Source organism: Gavia stellata, chromosome 8, assembly GCF_030936135.1.
Source record: "Gavia stellata isolate bGavSte3 chromosome 8, bGavSte3.hap2, whole genome shotgun sequence".
Taxonomy (NCBI): Eukaryota; Metazoa; Chordata; class Aves; order Gaviiformes; family Gaviidae; genus Gavia; species Gavia stellata.
In genome coordinates, this window is record NC_082601.1 from 41,078,988 (window position 1) to 41,102,259 (window position 23,272).

Here is a 23,272-nt window from a genome sequence, read left to right on the forward strand (position 1 = left end):
GCTGGAGGCAGCGCGACGATGCTCCAGAAACACTTCTGGGGATAAACATCACCAGGCATGAAGACTTATTTACGGTAAAAGGCAGTAACAGGAGAAGGTCAAACGGAAACAAGTGGATCACGAATATGCATCGGCTCCAGCTCAGCCGCACACCGGCAGCCAGACGCGGCTCTCGGCACAAACGCCAGCCCAGCGACTGCAGCAGCCCCGTACCGGCACGTTGCGTTTCCCGGTCCCCTCATCATACCTGCGAACACGGCACACAGCACCAAAGCGCTACCGTTGCCTACATCCCTACCTATTTTTTTGGCAGCCTGATGGTCTTTCGATAAACGCACCGTCTATGACTCACTCTGAAGCAATACCGGGCACCACGTTTTTACCAAAGCACGTCGCACCCCAGCGCTGCAATTGCTTTCCCCCAGCTGCAGCAAGACGCAAGCGGAGCACCTCCAGTCCCCGCTCGCTGGAGCCAGCACCCGGACCCCGCCGCCCCGTCCCGGCTCTGTGGCCGCACAAGGAGCAGGGCTTCAGTACGCTCCGCTGCGCCCGGCAATCAGGTCCATAGCCAGGTCCCTAATTAGGGCCGCTTTGTGAGCGGCGGGCAAACGAAGCTGGACGGTACATGGGTCAGGAGTCCTTTGCCCTCCTCTCTCTTCCCAGCGTGACACCTCCTCACCCCGTCCCGGCTCTCGCTGCTTGCTAAAGGGACCACACAGTAACGGAGACTTCCCTGCCTGTCCCCCTGCGACCCGTGCCTGCCGCGGCAGCTGCTTTCCCACGGGACAAGGGACCGGGCCTGAAGTGCCTTTCGGGGATGCCCATGCTTCTCCCTGGGCATTGGGGGGGTCCTGCAGCTGGAGACGGGGTCCCCCGCATCCAGGGCAGCAGCTCTGCAGGGAGGAAAACAATTTGGGGGACTGAAATGTAAACCACTACAGCCTTCAGCCTGCCCACGCGGGATTTCACCTGCCTACCTCTGCCAGCAACGTCACCCGGCATCGGCGCGGCAGAGCTCCTGCCTTGCCGCCGTCCCTGCCCATGGGCGACCTGTGCCGCCCTGTCCCTGCTCCCCCCAACTCACAGCCTGGCCTGAGGGGGAACCCTGACCACCAATTAACAAAAATACCATCAAATCCATTGGTTGAAAGTGTCCTGCCTCATCGGCTTGATAAGGCACTTGCTTAAAAAAAAAAATTAAAAAAAAAGAAAAAAGCCCCCAAACAGGATTGCTTTCAGGCAGCTGGCTCCTACCACATCTTCCACAAATAATTCACCGGCAGTTATTTGTACGCAGTTTATTTGGTGCCCTCTTGTAATGCTTAGGATAACTATAAAATTATAGCAAAAACTCCAACACCCCCATCCTAGCAAAAACCTACATGACTACAAATCACCGAAGTACCAGCTCGATGGGTAAATCATCCCGTTCCTTCGCAGGCACGACAAGATGCCAAAATTAAAACCTGGGATAGCCTTTTGGGTTTCATGATTCTGTTCAGCTGTATGCAAAATATCTCATTAGTGCTGGCTGGGGGGAAAAAAAAAAAGTGCTATTTATTTATTTTGCTTTGTGTAATAAAATGAAGAGAAATAACCGTGCCGGGAGGGGTCCCACTGGATGAGGTCCCCCTTTTCTACACCGACTTAATAAATCAGATTAAAGCATTTAGTTTCTGCGTGGAAAGGATGACTCCAGTTCTCCTAAATATGAAAGCGATTAGTTTTCTGAGGATTTGAGGGATTTAAGAAACATGGAAATGCTTTGGGATGGTGTAAGGCTTCCAAAGCACTAAATTACGGCAAGATTTAGCCACTGACAGAAGTATCAAGAGATTGCCTCAACAAGCCCACAGCAAACAGTTTCCCCAGCCCCTCCGGCTGGATCCCTGCCATGCTCCGGAGATGCTCGGGTAGCACAGATACGGCTGCACTCTGTTATTCCTCTTCCAAGTTCAATATCCTACAGAGCACCTCAGAAAGCAGCTTTCCTGCACCTACAACGTAACAGCCGAGCCCTCCCCAAACGAAGGATAATTTAACATCGTTCTGATACAGGTTTCCACGTAACGGCTCCTGTAAATGCAGAATATTTGATTAAAATTAAAATGCAAAATAAATGCTGGTACTTTGCAACACATCGCCCAGTGCAGGACAGTCCTGCTTAGCTGGCTCACAAGGGATTCACTTGTTGCCATATAGGATTGCTGTTAAATAATATTAACTAATAAATACACTGAAATAGGATGGTCAAAGGGCCAGGACCCTGGTCCAGTTTCTCTCGTCACCTCCCAGATGCATCAGCACAAGTTACAGTATGTCCTCGTTACCCATTAGCCGCTGCCAAGCACATTTCCAGGAACGGGATTTATCTTACATGTCCCTAGACTTGATTCTGCGTAGAGCAGAATGACAAATAAGTTTTCTTCCCCCTCAAAAAATTGATTTAGTGAGTAAAAAAAGAAAAAAAACCACCCAAAAGCAGCTGAGAAGGGGGGAAGGAGAATAGGAATCAAACTCCAGGCATGCTGAAAACCAACTGCTGGCTGATTGCAAATCAGGAGAGGGAAAAATCTGCCATGAGCAGTTAGTTATAAAGATAATTATATCCTTAATGAATAGCGGGGTCTTTTTATAAATAATCTTCCTTGATTAAATTAACAGAGGGAAAACACAGGGTTTAGACACACACTAGAGATTCGGGATGGTACAGCCCCGACTTCACTGGCTTCACCCATTCCTATTCAAATCGGGTCTGGCCATTACCACCATCAAATACCCGCTCGCTGACCCAGAAGAGCTGAACCAGGGACCCCCATTTCATTCTGCGCACCCGTCTTTCGCAAACAGCCCGCGCGGTTGGCAGCACCTTCCAGGGGCTGAAGGGATGGCACCCCCGGGAAGCAGCCGCGTCTCTCCTGCCTAGCAAGGAGGGGGACGGTGGTTTCCTCTATCGTCATCCCGGCACCTTAACCTGGCCTTAGACCCGTGCTTTACAGCTGTTTTTAAACCATCAACAAAGCACGGGATGCCAAAAGAGGCCAGCCGACGGCTGGGTTTCAAAGCTGGGCTGGCCTTGCTGCAGAAAGCCACGGAGAAACGAGCGGCCACCACGCTCAAGATCTCAAGAACGTGCTAAAGGCAAACGCGCGCTTCGCCCCCCCGCCCCCAGACTATTTTTTCCTTCCGCTATTTCAGTTGATTGAGGCTATAATAAGAACAGGGAAACTAACACCAAGGTTAAAAGTGCCCGGCATCACTTTGGAGACAACACGCTTCGATCCTTGGTTCAGGTTTCAACGGGTTTGTGTGCGTTCAACGCGGATTATTCTGGTACGTGGGACTATGAACCATTTTACTGAACTACCTTTGAGATAAAAAAATAAAAAATCGGTTCCCAGGCAAATGTTATTCACTCAAACAGATTGACTATAAAGAAGCACATAATAAATAAATATAAAAATTCATTAAGGAGAAAACTGAAATAAATAGCTGCACTGTCTTGTTGGTGCATTCATCACAGGCTGCAAAGAACAGCAGCTTGACTAAACACTTTCAATGTACAGTTTCCAGAGTAAAATCTGTTGCTGAGCCACGTGAGCAGCCCGGGAACAATTTATTTTCCTTTTTAACAGAGGTTTCTCGATGCAGTTTTCTTTCCTTCCAGCTGAATAACGCACAGAGATGGCACTTCTCTGCAACTCACCCACACAGAGCTCTGCCGTTTTCCCGACGGGTGTTACCTAAAGGATACGGGGAAGCCCGGACGCATCGCATCCCGCCCTCGGTTGAAACCCAGCGCTGCCAGAGGTTTTCACCCAGGCTACTGCCCGTTTCCCGGTGCAGGGCCCCGCTGGGATGCTTTCCCGGAGTGTCAGGCTGTGGTTTTAAATCCCGAAAAGCTCAAGCTGTAGCAGTGCAGAGACAAGGGACTGAAACCGTTAAGCAGGTTCATTACTGGATTTGCTGATTAAAAGCAGCGAGCTCGCAGGCAGCATCCGCAGAAGCGCAACGGCAGAGCAACGGCACCCTGGGCTGAGGATTCCCCCATCCACAGCGGGAACGTGCCCAGCAAACCCCAGCCGTGAATTTTTTTTTTTTTTCAGAAGAGAAAAAGGTAATTTAGCTATTTGACCCAGTCGAAACACGCTGCATATCCCCTATAAGCAGTTTTGAATGCTCCACTCCCCCGAACCCAGTGCTGCCCTGCAGTGTTTTCAGTCCTCGCTCGGAGCGGGGTCTGTGCCGGCAAGGGTTGAGACCACATCCGTCGCTTTGGGGCCAAAATCTCCACCAAACGTGCCCGTTAATACCAACGGAGCCAGACTTTGCAGCCGGTTAGGGAGGCAGAAGGAACTTGCTAGCACAGAGCAATAACTCTGGATTTCCACCCGCAAGTTTCCAAGACCTCCCTCAACTCCGTACTGACCCGCGATTGATTTCCAGACCTTTGAAAACATGAAGGATGCCAAACCCATTTTTAGCGATTATGAGGTCTCTAATTTCATTCCAGGTCATGGCATTTATATTTTCATTACCCGCAACCTCCAGGGTCATTACAAATACGAGATTACAGTGTCGGTGCTTAACGGCTGTTTAATTCAACAGCATTTCAGAGTTAATAAATGCAATTCAATTTCTCAAAGCCAAGCGGCTTCCTGATCGGATAACGCAGCCTGCACCCAGCCGACCAAGCCATGCACCACTGGTTTCTATAGGAATAGAGCTGGCACATATGGGAGCGGTACGTGAAACTATACGGTGGAAACAATTCATTTTTCACTACTCACATGCTTTTCTATTAATGTATACAAAGCCTTGAGTCCTCTCCATCTCAGAGATGCTCTGAAAGGGAGGAGGAACGTTTTACTTTATTGTCAGGGATTTATAAAACGATGCGCTCTAAATATTTAGGAGGATTTTCCCAGAGACGTGGTAGCCTTCAATTAGTCTTTAAAGCAAGACTAAGTATTTTTCTAGAAGAGATGTTCGAGCTCAGATAACACGCGGGCATTACCGAGTGCGTTTTGGGGTGAAGGAAGACGCAAATAACCCTAACGCACCGCAAAATTTTGCCGTAGCGGTGCCGCTGCCTCTCTCGCAAAGCTGCACCCGCTGACAGGCAAAGGTTTCCCTTTCTGGTTATTTTTAGCATCAGTCTTTTCTTATTACTATTATTTTGGAGTCCAAAGAAATGGTCCAGGAAATTCAAGCAGTCAGATGACTACAGCCTGATGGTATCAGGGTGTAAGGTAAAATGGTTTAAGGGTGGTCACAGAGTGAAGGGAATACACAGGCACTCAGGCGCGTACAGAAAACTCAAAGCATCCCCTCTCACTGCCGCCTCCTTCCCCGGAGGCATCTCGGACCAAAGTCCAGGGATCAAAGTCGCGATGTTTATACATACAGTCAAGATAACTGAAGCCACTCTGAAGAACTCCAAAGGTTTTAAGTTGTTACCATTTCTCCTGACTCCAGGGGTCCCAGCAGCCCAACAGAGAACAGAAAGGCACTTGCAATTTCATATTTTCCAGGAGAGATCATAAACAGTGCCCGTAACGGTTTCGTTTCTTAAGAAGGCATCGTTTTCTGTAGAATACGCAAACGTAATGCGGCGCAGCACATACAGAAGATGCAGGGAGTCAATATGATATTCACGTTTTACCGGGCTTATTTGCGATTCCCTCTCATCTCTTTCACTAACACAGCTATCTAACCCCGAAAGAAATCAAAGCAGCATAGCACAGCACTGAGCGCAACCAGAAACGGGCAGAGGAAGCGACAGCAGATGCTGGTGTGGGGAATGTCCGTCCCCACAGGATCTCCAGCCGCCTGCTAGCAGGTTTGTGAGAGGCACTGAGCATCACCCGGCCCTTCTCACGGCAGCCACCACCCCCGGTACACAGGCAGACGCTGCTGGCACGTGCCCGCACCACCTCCAGCAAGTGCTGCAGCAGAATTGCCATCGGTGCGGGCTCACCTCTCTGCAAACCTGCGCGGGGTTTAGCAGAAATAACAGGGTTTCCCCGTTAACTCTCAGCTGCGCGACCTTAACCTGGCTCCCGAGCCATAATCCTGCTTCATCCATCATCACCAGCAATAACAAGTCCCCGTGTGAAATCCAGCCCTCAGGTAACCCTTTAAACGCCGAAATAAGGTTGCAGAGCAGAGTGTGGTGCTAATCATCACCGCTCCTGGTAACGGTGAAGGAGAGCATGGCTCATTCCCTCCTCTCTGAGCAGCCTCTGCAGGGAACTGCAGCCAAAAACCAGAAAAAGCCTAATTTTACCTCTAATGGTAGTGGCTACCTTGGGATACAGCTGGATCTCAGGCCCGCTGAATGAGTCCGGGGTTATTTTTAGGCAGACGATACCCTGGCCATCACTGCTTTTTAAAGACTCCGCAGCCAGTTGCGAAGTTACTTAAAGCTTGAGCTTTCAGAGGAAGGCTTGAGCTTTAAGAGAAAGGCTTTTCTCGCACAGGAGGAAAGCTCAGCTGATCCCACCAGGATCTGAACACCGGCTTCGGTACAGCCGGGAGGTTTACGGTGGCAGGGTGAGGGTCTGTGTCACCCTCTCACGGCCTGGCCCACGTGCATGTTTGGGAGCAAAGAGCTTTGAGCTGCCAGGGGAAAGCTCTCCAGCCGGGCAGCGTGGCTCTCACAGCTTTAGGCCAGGAGCTCGGTCCCCCCCACCAAGAAGTCCTGCAGAGGCTCTGGTCACAAGGCAGGGAGGATGCTCCCAACCGGCAGCAGAAGTTGCTGTGCTCTGACTTGACGGAGAAATGAGCAACTCAGAGGCACAAGGAAGCACTATCAGCCTTAACCTTGCTCCCCCTCTTTTGTTTCGGATGCCATCTGGGCGTCTCAAACGGTATCTACTTCTTACGAAGTAGAGAGACGGCCTCTCCAGACCACTTCTGCCGCAGGCTGCAGCGGCGGACGGCAGCTAAACGCAGCGAGAAGGAGCTGGGGCAGGAGCAGCCTTGGCGAAGGCCCCTGAGCTCAGGGTGAGCTGCCTACAGAGGAGGACACATCTCCAGAAATACAGCTCCGGGGAGGAGAGCATCGTAAGCCACCACCCAGCACTCATCGTTCATAAAGCCCTCAACAATTTGCAAGGGAAGGTGCTTTAGCCACAAAGGCAGCTGTCCGAGAGCACAGCCCATGGCAGCGGCGGAGCTCATGAGCCGGCAGTAAAAACGCCAACACACAGCCGTACAACTGGTCCTCCCTCCCTGCTGCCTGCCCAAAGAGACTCTGCAATGGCGCGCGGCACCAGTTACAGGAACAGAGGCGATGCTGCCCCGTGAGTGTTAAGAGCTGGTGTTGCGCAGAAGCACCCCGGGTTTGTCTGCTACCCCAGTGCTTACATTAGCAAGATCCTGGCACACCTATTAGCAGAGCTTTTTTTTTCCCTGTCTACCTTTCCTTTTTAGTTTAAAATACCTCAGAAGCATCAGCAACCGCAGAATTCACGACTCCACCGTGACTTCTGGGCTCTCTCAGGTGTCACCTGCAATTCCCATGCAGCCCTGCCTGTGTGCAGGGCCGTAAAGCAGAAAGATACAAACAGGTTTTTTTGGTGATTGTTTTTTAAATAGTGCAGAACGTGCTCAAAAAAAAAAAAAATCGCAGGAGGAGGATGCAGCAAAAGATAAATGCATCCACCACGCAACACGACGACTAGCTGTGATCTCGCACGGTTAAGTGGCTTGCACAGAGGCAGACATCCTGCTGCGACCGAGCCTACCAGAGAGGGAAAAGAGCAGCCTGGAGTGTCACCAACTCCTGCTCTCTTCACTTTCAAAAGGTACAGCGCCCAAGCCAAGAGAAGGAAGGGGCAGGAAAAGGGGAAAGGGACTGGGAAAACACAGGAGAGAGAAATCCTAACTAAGCAGGAATTAGTGCTCACCAGCAGCCACAGGTTTCCACACGGGACTGCTGCCTCCTCAGCCGGGGACGCGGAGCCTTTCCCCGCAACTGAGCACGGCGAATGTGCTTCGTCTAACGGCACGGCCTTCTCCTCCCCGTGAATAACCGCCAGCTAAAGAGTAGTAAATAGTTAATTACGCGGTACAGATAAGACCATTACGCACTGCACAGCTCAATGCATTATTCACCAGGGTTCGGAGGAGAAAACCTGCATGGGAGAACGAAGGGGAAGGAGGAGAAATGCAAGCTTCCTTAAAGAGCACTTTGATTTCATGGAAGATCAGCGTTAGGACAAGGGTACGCAGCTTCCCTTTTAAGTAACCTTACATAAACATGCTTCTTATACAGGACACCAACGCGTGATCCTTCCGAGCTTTCTGCTGCGGATACACAGGTTATAAGCACCGCACAAGTCTCTACCTGTTGCATCTGAAATGCTAGGAGCATCGAAGGAACCAGGGCACGCTGCACCCCGGGAAAATAATCAGGCAACGCAAGAATTTCCAACCTGATTTTAAGTCGATCGGCTGCAAAACCCAGAACATCCGACCTCAGCTTAGAAAGGCTCGCTTGAACGAGCACTTCGGGCTGCGTCGTCTCCCTGTGGCTCAGAAATGGGAAAATAGAGACTCCTAAAGCAGTCTGTTAGTAATTAATTGCTACTTTTGAAACAAATGGCAGAGGATGTCTCCCAGCACGAGCACGCTTCAGTAAATCTCACCTACCAAATAGGAAATCACACACAAAACAGGCTGCGTCCGATAGTGTCATCCTCTGGTGCGTTCAGAAGCCAAACTGGACGTTTTATTACATCCTAGCGCCCTGGAATGATTTCTCCTTTTAATTCCCACCTGCTTTCTGCGTTGGCAGCAAAGCCCGGCTGGAGACTTCGCGGATTTCGGGAGGAACCAGGTCAGCGGGCGCTGGTCGAGTCAGGGAGGAGGAGGCCGGTGCTGCGCACCCGTCCGCAGCGCGGAGACAGCGCGGAGGCAGCGCACACCTCCCGGCCCCACGGTTCTCCCTCCGGCCCCGCTCGGGAAGGCATGGGGGGGGGATTCCCGCAGCCACCACGGGGCTGCTCCGGGGCTTCCAGGGGAGCTTCTCCCGCTGCCACCGGTATACCAGCGCGCTTCCCGAGTCCCGCCCGGCACCGGCACCCAAACTTTGCTCCCGGGGCCGCGCACTTACCCAGCACGAAGCAGAGGAACCGCCGCGGCAGCAGGGCCATCGCCGCCGCCGCGCTCCCAGCCCGCTCCGGGGCGGCGGCGGGCTGCCGGCGGCCCAGGGGAAGGAGCGGGGCGGCGGGGCGGGATCCTCACCCCCCCGTGGCGGCTCCGCTCCGCTGCTCGGGGCCGGAGAGGCCGGGGGGGGGGCGAAGCTCCGGGCTGGCGGCCCGGCGCGCAGGGGCGGACCCAGCGCCCCGGCCGCCCCGCCTGCCACCTGCCCCGGGACTGCGCTCCGCCGCCGGGGTGCTTCGCTCCGCAGCCGCCGCCTCCTTCGGTAGGAGGAACGACGGAGGGCAGGAAAGCTTTCTGGTGCCTTCAGCAGGCGTTAGGCGAGAGTGCCGTGCCCGGGTAAGAGAGCGGTACCTCCGTCTCCTCCCCGTGCGCAGAGACAGGGGCAAGGGAACAGAAACAGTCCAGAAGGAAAGCGCCGAGAAATCCTTTTTTGTCCTCACGCATTCACCTCAGCCCTCTTTCCATCGCCACCGAAGGCATTTCTCTCCCGCCGAAGGCTAAAAACCACACCTTCCCCTTTCTTTTCACAGTGTTGTATATGAACGCAGAGGACATAACGCTATTTTAGGCAGAAAAGAGCATGTTTTGTGGGTTTTGTGTTTTTTCTTTTTCCTGAGTGGAAAATCATTACCGAGCTAGTACAGCTCCACCTACAGCCGATAACTGAATTTTCGCCTTGCCTGGATGTAAGAGTGCCTGCCTGGGCTCTTCAGGAGCACATCTGGGATTAGGATATGCCATTAGGAGCTTATCATCCCCCCCACGGCAAGGGCTCCAGCTGCAGGGAGCCCATTGCCTCACAAATTGGTTCTCTCACATTTTAAGTTAGTTCTCCCGTTAAAGGGAGAAGAAGAAACAGGAAAACTTGAAAGAAAACAGTATGCCACACCAGCTAACTTGAGTGTTTCACATCATACCCCTTTCTGCTTTCCCAACAGAAACAAAACAGAACTGGCTTTCTGGCATGCAAACTATCTAAACTATTAATAACACCCACCTAATTACAGAATCAAGTCTGGGGAACAAAGGGCAGCATTTGCTGTTAATACTGTGGTAGAGCAAAGCCTACAGCTGCTTTCATCTCGATTCGAACAGCAGAGAAACCAAAGTTGAGGCCTCCCCTGCAGCTTCAGGAGCAAGGTTACGGTACGGGCTGTCGAAGGCGAGGCTGGGGCTCTGAAAGCATTACCTAGGGTAGTTCTGCTAAGAGGAGAGGGAACAGATGAGATCTGAAAACAGCAGAACACCGGCACAACTTTTTGAAGAAGGGATTTTAACCTTTATTCACAGGTAAGTAAGGTTGCTATTTTCAGCAGCAAACGCAGCCGGGATCAAGGACAAAGTACAACAGAGAGACAGAGATGGACAACAGCAACGTACGGTCTTGTCATGCAGTATCACAGCATGAGCCTGTCCGTGTCAATCAAGGATACTTCTCCTCACCCCCTGACCAGACACGTACGCCTAAGCTGCCTTTCCTTCGTCTACCAGAAGAGGATTTAAAATCTAGGCCTCTTCTGTACAGTAATGGCACAGGCAAACACAAAACTCTGGATACTCCCAGATTTCCTCCTCCCCTCTCTATCAACCCAAATCGAATGTCTCAGGAGTGCGTGCTTCCCACTATACCAGGCCATGGGACACAGAAAGAGGATTTAGAAGCCCATCCTCTGTTTGCAGCAACAGAATTGCAATATGAGACAACAAAATGCCATGTTCTGAAAAAAAAAAAAAATAATCCAGGCTTCATCCTGAAGGAACCATTCAGACACATCACTGCTCTGCAGTCTGCAACACGCTTCCGAGTCAAAAACGGACACGAGATGACTCTGCTGCAGCACAGGATTATGCAACCAGCGCTGCCAGCTCCAAAGCCCGGTTTATTAAAACGAAGCCCTTGCTGCCTCCCCAGTATTCAAAGGATACATGGAATTCCTACAGACTATTCAGAATCAGACTCTCTGGAAAGCACAAGCGTGTTGGCTGCTTATTAACATCTTAGCAGCTACCATGGCACCTAAAACAAAGTGGCACGCAAGAACTGGGGGGTGTGTACTTCAGCCTAGAAAAGCCCTGCCGCTATAGGGAAGTCTTGCTTCACTGAAGTGTGATCTTTCTACCTTAAGAAACCTGCTGAAAGGCTTGAACCAACTACGGGGAAACAATGAAACTGGGAAGAATAATGTAGTATCTGCATAAACAGAAAAACACCTCAAACTGACCTTCAGGTTATATTCTCTTGGATTAGATTGCATATCATACAGTGATGCTACACGAGTTTTCATTAAGATCTGCTGAAATAAATCAAACAAGAAATACAGTATGATCTCGGAACAAGCTGGAGTACAGAATTTGCAAAAATCTTCCAAAGGGAGATGATCGACTCTTCATAATTGGAAAGCCATCTACCTAAAAAGAAAAAAACAAAAAACACCACACAAAAAGAAGCAGCACGTCAATTTTGCATGTACACACACAAACTGAAACAAAAGGAACATCGGCAGTTTTAATACCCCAGGAAACCACTAGAAGCTATAATAATTTTGGTCTGTACTGCAGAAGTACAGAGAAGAGTGAGGGTTCAAGAACCACGTGAAAGAAATGACTACAATAAAATAAAATAAATAATCTTTGTGCAACAGATCCTATCTGGTGGTCATTTTTTATTAATTCAATTAATTCAAAATTAAGTTATCAAATCATCATTTAGGAGTACATAGACTCCAGGCATTTCTTTATGTTTCTCAAAGCACTGGTTTAGTTATGCTTTGGTAAGACCCCTCTCCATTGATCTGTTTTTAAATTTTTACTATGCTGAGTATTAATTTCACAGAAAGCTTCCAAGCGTGGACATTTGGTACTGATCAAATTTAAGGAAACAGCCATTTTTAATGCTGCCCTGAGTAACTTTTACAGCATCACAACTCCTGTTAACTGCTGCCTACCGTTAGATTTAGAAAACAGAAAAAGGTTAAGTGTGCTGTTCAGGTAAATATGACAGCCACTCACTGGTGAGAATAAATGGACTTTCCAGTCCAAAACCTAACTTCCCATTTCTAATGAAATTACCCCTTCAAAATGAACAAATATACAAGATCTATAAACATTCAGATGCCCAACTCTGGGCTCAGTCAGCCAAAGAATAAAGCAAGATTATATCATGCTTGACTTTAAAGCTGAAATTCAGCTGTTACACATTAAATATTATGTAATACAGCTGGACATAAAAGTATGATCTGTACAACTCTGGACATTTCATCAGCTCGCAAGAACATAAGGCTCCGAGGACGTATTTTTCAGTGGATGCTTACCCTTCAGGAAAGCCTGAAGCTATACACGTACCAGAATTAGTATAGATGAGCTTTCAGCAGGATCATCTTTTCTTAAACATACTACATACTTGTTTCTTACTATGGAAAGATGAGAATTCTTTTTCCTCATTACTTACTAATTGGCTATTTCACAGCTCCCTCGTGATGAAAGTAAAAATTGTTATAGGTCATCAGGTCGTTAGAAAAGCAACAGAAAAAAAATAAATACTATCATAGGAACAATTATGACTGTAAAGCCTACATACCATTTAAAAAAAAAAAAAAAAAAATCACTTGACAAAGAAAGCACAACACATTTGAGGCTGTTAAAACCTTACTAATTGAAAAATACTTGAAGTGTAAGATTTATTTTTTTTTAATGAGTTTATGCCCATATCTGCAGTCCTACAGAAGTCAGTCAGTAGGTTAATATGAAGGCTTTTCTTTTTTAAATCTTATTTTGATTCATAGAGGCATCTGTAAAAGCTCACAAGGCAGTCAAATGCCAAACTAACAAACTTACATTACACTAGCCCTTTCAAAAGGAACTCAGCCAAACATGCGTATTGGTTGAGGTTCTTTCATACTCATCACTATGGGAGGTATAATCTTACGCTGTATGTAAAATCCTATCCTATGTCTCTGTGTATTTAATGCAATCTACAGTCTTTCTGAAGGACTCGTCTGGTCACTGTCACTGATATTACTTCCCAGAACAAGGACGAGACAAATGACCTGTAAGGAACTATTTGTATATTTAATGCATCTGTGGAAGCTTTTCTAGCCCAGGATGCTGCTTTGTCTTACCGGACAGAATGACTCTACTTTTATTAGTTCTAGTATGTAACGCACAGCAGTTCTGTTCAAGTTAAGGCTGTGTTACGGTTTGCTCATGCACTATAGTAACACGTCCGTAGGCATCTGACCAGGAGAATTTAGTCTGATAAGCAACATTCAATGGGTGGAAAAGATACTTGGATGTGTAAAACTATCAGCATAAATACTGCTGGAAGAGGTGGTATCGATTAAAACCAAACTGACTCCTTGACATCCTTGAAACAGGAGCTTTGAGGCCAAAATCAGAGCATTAAGGATTTGGTGCAGTTTTGGGAAGAAACACTACAGAAGAATAAATATCGTACAAATTGTGTTTATAGGCAAAAGTGAAGCTGGAGCATTGCTAAGAACGTATGGGACAGTGCGGGAAACCTGGTAGTGGCACTGCTAGCAGCCCTAAAGCAAGCAGAATACCAAGTTTAGTAGGAGACCGAAACAAGCGCCAACTCACTGATGTCTCCGACAGGGCAATCAATATACATATCCCTGGAATTCTGGGCTGGGTTTTTAGCGTGTTCAGCTTGCTGCAGCTTCCTGCAGCATCCAGTGCTGTGTCATCATGCACGATGTCCTTTAACATGAAAAAACTAAAAGACATACAATCTTACTCTGCTGATTTCTAGTCCAGAACTGACTCTCATACATCAGATAGAAATCATCGATTTTTAAACCAAAATTGAGCCTATGCTGGGATTTCTTTATGATATGCTACACAAGGACTGGCCATTAGGTGTCACCTTTGTACAGAATATGTATGACAGCGTTCTCCACTAAATTAATCAACAAAACGGTTCGTGTAATAAAACTTCCAGTATACCTCGTTTTATAGAGTGCGTAGAGCTAGCAAGCCAATCTGTTTACAGGTGTTCTGCAAAACAGCTAACCATCTTTAGAAGCCATTGTTTGAGTGGATTCATTCAGGTACTTCTTGCAGAGCTTTCTACTAAGTCACTTACTAATCTAGTCAGGCTATACATCTACACAAATTCAAGTGTTTTTATTTCAATATATTTCTGTAGGCTAGAATACTCACTTATTTACATTGCTTTTCCCACCCGCAACCGGGCGTCGATTTCCTTAGAACGACAGAGGTCCTTTCTGCAATAGAACTGATAGACAACCCACTTAGGATACCTTTGTTGTTTTTCCTCACCTCCAGCAGAGCATCCACAATTTTGTCTCTGTAAGAATAAAAGAAATAACTGTTTACATCACATTTTGTGCAATACATCTAGCACTTAGTTACCACGGATATTGGATCCATTACAAATGGGGCAGAAATGAAACCCAAATACGCTCACCTGCTAGCCTCTGGATGAATTTCTTGAAGTTTCTTCATTAATTTGGTAAAGCTGCTCAAGTTCAACGTATTAGGAGAAATAAAGGCATCATATGAATGAGTGGAGAAAGGAGCAGATGTTTTGTGCAGCAAATTTTCTCCACTATCCTAGAATTACATCAAAATAAGCAAAAAGTGAATGGGTTAAGCACTGCACAAGTAATACAACATTTTTACTACTAATAAATATTCCTGTTACAGAAAAAGAAAAAAATGACAGATTCAGACCAATAAGTTATTCTAATACAACCAGTCATATTACCCAATCTGTAAATCAGAAATAAAACTGCTACATGCATTTACGTGTAACTGACATTCCTGCTGCTTTGAATTGGATCCAATTTATATTTCCCAGAGGACTAGCATGTTTAAAGTTAAATCCCCACAGGTAGCATATCTATATAGTTTATGAGAGCAACACCAGCAATTTGCCTTATCTTCCAAGGACCAACTTGAGCGAATACAAAAATACTGTATTTATACATAGATGTTTCTTAGAGTTATATTAAAAAACCCCAAGAGTTTCCCCTCCAGTATCCCAAAATCTTCCCTGTATAAAATCGCAAGACATTCACAAAAAAAAAGTGTCACAAGTGGAAACTCAAAAGAGGAGAAAAGCAAGATGAAAAATCTAGGGCAAATGGCTAGGTTCCCAACTGGCTTCGGGTTAAGAAAAAAAGATGGAGCATCACAATTTGATGCAGGGGCAAACGAGTGATGCTGTCACTCTTCTGCAGCATGCCGTAAACTTACTACTGACACATAACACATTTTTCTATCCTAACATCATTCTATTTACGTTAAATCTCACATGTTATGGGACAAGAAGTTTTAAGGCTCTTAATCTGCCATATAAAAGAGCCTTCGTAATAATTATTTACCTTTCGATTAACTCCAAGCAAATAACATACCGAATCTTCAGTAGATGATTTCAGACCAGGGCACTTTGTTTCTGAAGGTACTTGTGTAGAGCAAGAAATCTTTGAAGAAGTTGTGGGAAGGAGATGCATTTTCTCAGAAGGAGAGGTAGCGTCAGGTGCTTCCACAGAATTGGAGGCTGAAGTGAGTGGTTTATCTTGATAATTTCTTTGACTGTTCTCAACAGGTTGGATTTCATGCCAAAGCTTATTTGTAAGTACTTGGGAAACCAAATATTTATCCTCTGATGAGGTATTTACAAGTTCAGCACTTACTGGTTTTCCTTTTATTCTTTTTTGGTTCATTTCCTCTACAGCTAACTTTGCTTTATTAGTGTCTCTAAAGGAAAGAAATGCATATCTAAGGTATAAAATTAAAAAAAAAAATAATAATAAAAAAAGGAAAACAAGTAAAACACATTAAATTACTATCAGTAAGAACACATGATGGTTCTCATCTTTTGAATATTAACTGTACCTCCATTAAACTCAACAGAAAATTTCAGACTCCTTAACTTCTTCTAAGATGAGCAGCTGTCTGGAATGACAAGCTTTTGTCAGCCTATCTGTATCTACATTAATTACCGAAACAAATTAATGAACTACTTCTTCCTCTCTCCCATGACTCGCTTACTTTGAAAGACAAAAAAATCTGAAACAAGTAAAACTTGTATTAATATACCTGTAGTTTCGAGAATCCACAGAGATAAGACTGTCAGAAATCTGATACTTCTGGAAATGTGATCTTAAGTCACCCTACAAAAGAAGCATATTTGGTTGCAAATGTATAGTGTGAAAGAATTCAGGGAAGAGGCAAGACATCACTACTACTATGTAAATAAGAACAGGCATACCTCTGACACTGAGGAACTTAGGCCACCAACACGAAGAAAAGAACACTCATTTCCATTCTCCATTATCTTCGCTTCTAATAATAAACATAAGAAAGCAAAGTGTTACCAGTTATTCTTTCAGTTCAAGCTAACATCTTCTCTGTAGATTTCGGAAAGCGTAGATAGAAAGCCTTTAAAAAACCTAAAAGAATGAAGAGTATCTTCTAACAGAAAATGAGTGTCCTGAGAAGCGGAACAGTTCAGTTTGTGCAATCTCTTTTCCTCGAGTATTTCCTGAGGTTTGGAGAGGCAGAAGAGGTACAACCAGAGAAAACACTGGTCTGAACTAATGGGTACCAGTGCTGAAGCATGGGTAGCGTACTGTGAGTCCCCACCACCGAGCACACAAGCTCTCTGCTTTCAACACGCTGGGACTTCTAACCATGCCCATCACCGGGACCCAAGCCTCCAGAGACAGATCATTCCCAGCTAACTCTTAAGAAGCCATTATGGGGAAGGAAGCCAAAAGAGGAGGAAGAGGGAAAAAAAGAAAAGATTTCCAGGTACGTGACTGGCCGGACATTTACTAAATTGAGTTTAACCACTGTAGGTAAAGTTTTCAAGGAAAAACGTGGATGAACAAGCATTCACTGCAAATCAATGAAAATGTAAGTCTGAAAACCCAGCTAGCATTTTTTCCAAGTTTACTTATACTTGTGAAGGGACAGAATACTCAAATAATAAACACCATTATTAGGTATGGCACCTTAAAGCACACGACCTCACCTCTTAAATCAACTGTGTCTTGTTTTTCTTGTTGCTTTTTTGTTTCCTCAGATATTACTGAAGAATCTCTTACTGTGAAGTCCTCTTTAGCATCAAACCAATATTCATTCCCTTCTTCATTTTTCACACAGCCTTGACAGTTGAAATAAATTTCAGTGTGTTAAAATACAGACTGCGGTATGTCATATGAATGAATATCAAATTTCTGTGTGCTCAAGAGGATTCCAGCTACCTACACAACTTAGTACTATGTTACGAAGAGGTGACACGTACTAGTTTTCACTTCTGATTTAAGTAGCAATTTTTTTTTTCCAAGATGTAAGGTATAATATAAAGCTGATACAATGTTAAGCATTCCATCACAGAAAGGACAGTTGAGTAGCCATATATATGTTTCACACAGGGTTCAGGTTTTTCTCCAACAACTTAACTAACAAATTATGTAGTATTTGTACTAGACACAGATCACTTACCATGTTCCACATCCTGATCTTTATGTTGCTCTTCAAATGTCTTGGAGGAAGTAGAGCCACTTGGCTGACCACCATCAGTTAAACATACAGTCTGTGGATTGTCCTACAAACACGTTTCAGTTATGTCACAGCACTCGCACCTGATTATACGTTATTTTTCTGAGCTTCAGAATTAAACAGGTAAACTTTAAAAAGAACCCCCAAGTTATTTTATTTTGAAAAAACAATCAAAATTCTGGTCACATCAGCTGCATTTGCAATCACTGACAGAGAATCCCAGCTTCAGCCCTGAAGACTGTGACTGTATTTGCATATACCTAAAAGGAGACTATGCTTCACAACATTAACGTCTATGAAACTCAGCAATGAAGAAGTCCCTACCATGCTGACAGAAATCTTCCTTTCTTGCAGTTTTGGTGCTTCCGAGTCAGCTTTTCTTGTGCCTGAAACAGAACTAAAACAGATCCAAGAATTTAATACAAAATATGGTACAACAACTTTAAATTCTACAATGATACCAAGTACTCTGAAATATTAAATATTTCCAAAAGCTCATGGTAAAATAAATAAAATGTGCTCTATAAGTCTTAGCTTAAAATGAGAACCAAAGATTTTTGATACCTGTATTTTATAAAAGCATTGTTGCAACCTGAAACATAACGCTATGTTCTAGGTTTCTGTTAGGCTATTTTTCCTTTGTACCTAGATGGCTTTCTGTGTGATGTTTCAATATACGTCTTTACAATTTGAAATCTCCATGCAATTTTTGATTAATTTTACTAATGTTCAACAAGAAATTTGAAAAAGATCTCTAGTTGTTTACCTGATGCATTCAAAACTTATTGCCAAACTTGTTTTAATCTCCACTTATATAAAGTAACTGGACATGGTTCTTGAACATGCAGTACAATATCTCTGCCTGAAACATGAAGTTATTTTTCTATCATTCTTCATAACTGAATGATAATCTTAGCAGAACAGCTGCTTATATACCTAATATTACCTCTGTTGGCAGGAAAGCCTTTTTGTTTTGGTGTGGTTTTTTTGTTTGGTTGGGTTTTTTTTTGTTTGTTTGTTTTTTCTGTTTGAGGTTTTTGTCACAGCACTCATACAGCATTAAGATTAGAGACAAAAGGTTTTAGTAATGGAAGTAGGGAACCAGGAAAATTACCTGTAAATTGAAAACTTTTGCTATAAAGATAGTAAAAATGCAACTCCATAGTTTGCAGACTAGAACACTACAGAGTAAAAATTTCCTTAAAATAAAAGCACTGTACCCAAAGTGCTACACTAGGCTTTCAGTTAAAGAGTTTGGAGCAACAAGATACATCCCGAAATAAAGCAATTCTAAGTTTAACATCTTTTAAACTCACTTCTCATTTATTTTGAACTTTAATAAATACCACAAATGAGGACTACTTACTCATAGCAAAGATCCTCTCTGAACAACTGTCAAAAAAGAAAAGACTCATCTTAATTTTCTGAAGAAAACAATTTATATTAAAAACAAAAAGCAATTAAGAAATTACCTTGCAGGGGACATAAGAAGAAGAGATTGAGAACAACTTCATCTCAACTGATAGCGGTGGAAGTGCATTTAAAGGTACGCCCATTTTTATTTTCATTCTCATACTGTTGTAATTCTTTTTTAGCTCTTCCAAAATTAGCATAAGAGATGAACCTAATTCAGTACTTCCACTACATCTGTTAAAATATGTATAAGAAAATAAGATCAAACTTAGACATTTATTTTACTGCTTCTAGAATTGCCCAAACATTTTACAGCGTTCAAAGATTCCTCCGCATCCCGCACAAACAGGAGCTTGCTCCTAACGCGCACAGTAGCTCTCCAGAGCTGTACAGTTTCATGGGATTACCAGGTGCTCTCTTGAACCCCCTCCTAAGCTACGGAGCAGACGCTACTGTAGTGAGGTTTTTATAGCTATCCGTGGCACAGCAAAGCGCTCAGAGGCAGGACTCCTTGGTTGAATTCCATGTTCATTACAGGGCGTGTGCTTTATCAGCTGGAGGCTCTGCAATCGCCACCCCCTTCCTGCCCCACCTCTTAACAATCCTGCACCTCCTCTCTCTTTCACCTTTACCTTCTCCCCAGCTCCCCCTCTATGCATCCTGTCCATTCCTGAATGGATTCTCTGTACTATTCCTGCTGTACTTTTCCTCCTGTAGAGAGAGGCATTCCTGGAAACAAACTGTATTTTTCTGGGTCTGGAAATGCTACAGAAAATTTTAGGCTGAAAATAAGACTTAGCAGTTACAAGAATGTAAGCTCTTTCGGACAACAATGCTAACTATAAACACTATTACAAGCTATGCATAGACTACGTCAGTAATATTTAGCAATTAGTGCCTTTTAACCAAGCTATCAATTTCATTTAAAAGTGCCTGTACGTGCCTGCTAAAACACATGTACGTGCCTGCTAAAACACATGTTTTCCTCCAAAGCCAGTTTGTAAATCTTCAAGCAGTGCTGATAGCACATCTGATAATGAGCATTTAGAATCTGCAGTTCTGCTTCAATTGCTCTCTGCAGCATTTTTTGACAGTAGCTTGATGCAGAAGTCTTCACAGCTTGTTTGTCCAGGTGTACCAGCCTTTAAAATAATAACAATAAACAAAAACCTTGAAGCCCTTGAATCAATATTTTACATTCATTATGTTTTATTTTGAAACAAGTAACTTTCCAGATGCTATTTCTGATACGATTCAAGGCAAAAAAAAAGAAAAATTAAATCAGTTCCTCCTATTTACTATACAGAAAAAAAAAGATGTCCTACAGTAGCTTTCACATTATAATCAGCCTTAACTGAGAGGCGGAAACTGCATGAGCACCATCATAATTTCTGTCTAAAAATTGTGGTCATAAGACCAAAAAGAAACTTAGCAACTCTGTTGATCTACAGATGCACTTATTTTGTTTCCACAGTCACAGAATAATTTAGGTTGGAAGGGATCACTGGAGGTCTGCAGTACAAACCTCTGTTCAAAGCAGGGCTAACTTCAAAATTGGCTCGGAGTCTTATCCAGTCCAGCTTTGTTGTTGGGTTTGGGGTTTTTCGTTTGTTTTAAATTTCCAAGAAAGGAGACTGCACCATCTCTCCAACGCTGTTTCAATACTACCCTCACTGGAAGAAACTTTTTCTTACACCCACTAGAACTCCCCTCACTGTAACTGTTGGCTCTTGCCCTTTCAAAACGCACCTCTGCGAAGAATTTGACTCCGTCTTCTTGGCAACCCACCACCAGATTGCCAAGAACTGCAGGGAGGTTGCCCACCTCCCCTTCTCTGGGCTGACCAAACCCAGTTCCCTCAGCCCTCCCCACACATCAGGTGCTCCACCAGCTCCCCTCACCATCTCCATGGTCCTCTGGTGGGCTTTCCCCAGTCTGCCAGTCTCTTTCTTGCACTACAAGGCCCACAGCTGGAGATACCTTTCCAGATGCAACCTTATGAGCACCAAACTGAGAAGAACAAACACTTCCCTCCATCTGCTGGCTGCACTCTTGTTAATGCAGCCCCAGGATGCTGTTTCCCTTCTTCGCCGTATGGAAGCACTGCTGACTTACATTCGACTTGCTCTTGGCCAGCCTGCTACTGCAGACCAAGGCTGCTTTGGTCTTTCTTCAACTTCAGGAATTCTTTTCACCTCATTGTTCTCACTTGTCCAGGTCCCTTCCTACCCTCCAGCGTAGGAACCGCTGCCCAGCAATCTTTTAATACCATCAGTTTTGCTAAGTCACAGACAACCTTTCAATCATGAAAGGAATCTTACCCAGCATCTACAATTCCAAACCAAGAACAATTCATGACCCACCTGTCAGTGCTTATCTTTAAATCGCTGCTACACAGCTCATTTTTTAATTCCTGCTGTTCCTGAACAAAAAAAAAAATTTAAAAAGTTAGATTAACATATGTATAGACAAGTTCCGAGCAACTTTGATTTAAAGTCCTATATAACAAAGTTTTGTGGTTGTGATTTTTTTGTTAATTACCTGAATTTGTGAACTTCTTTCAGCTGTTGCAGTATTGCCATGTGAGTGTTCTTCCAGTGTGTCAGTAAGCTGTGACCAAATTTGCACTGTACTACCGGCGCCACACGACCACTCTGTATTGCAAGCAACATCTGCACGGGTTTGACGGCGCCATCCCACGGGTCGAGATTTGTTCATCATTGTTATCTCGGTATTAATAGCCCTGGACGAGAGACAAACCCGAGCACTGGTACTTCGGCTTGTTGTAAAGCAAGCTCTAAAATCAGAACTCACATCAACAGCCTGGTTAACCATAGAGTCACTGGTAATGTTTTCCAAGTTTTCACAATGCTCGAACTCCGAGTTCAGACAGCTGGCGTTTCCACGGGAGAATTTATCTGCAATTTCCACCTCAAAAAAGGGATTCTTGCTAGTGAGAACTGCAGAGACTGGAAATTGGGTTTCAGCATCCTTTGCAGTGCAGTCAGCACAGCTGGCACCACGTGTGCACACACCGGATTCTTCACAACCGTAGAAATCGGAGTCCCCTGACAGTTCGCAAAAATGCATGGCTACTGCAGGGGCCCTCTCCCGTGGCGACAGTAAAGGATTGTCTTGCTTCACTGAGAAGCTGTGAATGTGCCTGTCATTCTTTTCAGACGCTTCTTCACTTGTAGCCATTTGGGGTGGCAGCATGCCGTCAGTCAGTGGGGTGTCTTTCACATCTCCGTTTTCTAAACTGTCACATACAAGCAGATTTGGACAGACCCTTTCTTTACTCCCACAAGCATGACTTTCAAGTATACATCCACAAACAACACTACGATACTCTGTTTGCTCTTCCTGATGATCACAAGTCACATCATTGCCATCTGACAGAGACAGGGAGTCCTGAAGCAGGTGGGGAAGCTCTGGCATATCTGCTTCTGGGCAGGTCTGGTCACCTACACCATACTCAGAAGCAGGAGAACAATCTTCTGACACGTCAACGAGATTTTGTTCCTTTGCGACTCCACCCCCTGGAACTGCATGAAGTAGATCTATCAGCTTTAACGTTTCAATTCCTATAGTTTCCCTTTGCTCAGAAAACTCACTTGAGCTATTCCTATCATCAAAATCTTGCTCATGAGCACTGAGATACTCCAGCTGTGAATCTTCAGCTAAATGGCTTTGTCTGCAATCATCACACACCCAGCAATTAAAGTGCCTATTGTCACATGCGCTTCCCAACATCTCAGCTTCTTTCTTGCTTTCGTTTACTCGTGCACAGCAAATTCTCATTCTCTTTTTATTATACATTTCAATATCTGCATCTAAAGATGAACTTAAATAAGGTAAGCTTTCCTCTGACAACTTTAATTCTGAAACACTGACAGAACATTCCTGGCCAAAACCAGAGCGGTTAGCTCCTGCTGCAACATCTCTGACAAGCGCGTGCTCAGCTTCCTCAGAGTAAGAGGAGAGATGCGAGGTCTGATTGAAGCATCTCCTTTTGCTTTTAACATCGCTGTTCTTTTCCAGTTCCATGGTACAAACGCTTAAGTCCTTCCTCAGAAGTTATCCACGCAACTTGCTCCTGCTGCAACCTCTCAAAGTCATCAGCTTGTCTCTTCCT

The 23,272-nt window shown here is 45.0% G+C and overlaps 2 protein-coding genes across 2 annotated transcripts in view; both read right to left on the reverse strand.

Annotated features, from left to right (window-relative positions):
• RAMP1 (receptor activity modifying protein 1) overlaps window positions 1-9,175 on the reverse strand; it is a 30,701-nt gene extending 21,526 nt beyond the window's left edge. Inside the window, exon 1 of the mRNA XM_059820627.1 lies at window positions 9,122-9,175. Coding sequence (XP_059676610.1) covers window positions 9,122-9,161 — 40 coding nt within the window. The 5' untranslated portion in view covers window positions 9,162-9,175. The remainder of the gene's footprint in view (window positions 1-9,121) is intronic.
• A 2,401-nt stretch (window positions 9,176-11,576) lies between these two features.
• Window positions 11,577-23,184, reverse strand: RBM44 (RNA binding motif protein 44). The gene is given in 17 exon segments (XM_059820795.1): window positions 11,577-11,580; window positions 14,375-14,500; window positions 14,621-14,766; window positions 15,540-15,936; window positions 16,258-16,331; window positions 16,430-16,503; window positions 17,195-17,326; window positions 17,668-17,770; window positions 18,049-18,121; window positions 18,539-18,586; window positions 19,091-19,116; window positions 19,197-19,371; window positions 20,103-20,279; window positions 21,501-21,559; window positions 21,679-22,222; window positions 22,224-22,297; window positions 22,300-23,184. Coding segments are annotated over 17 exon segments (3,117 nt in total).
• Between the last annotated feature and the right edge of the window lie 88 nt (window positions 23,185-23,272).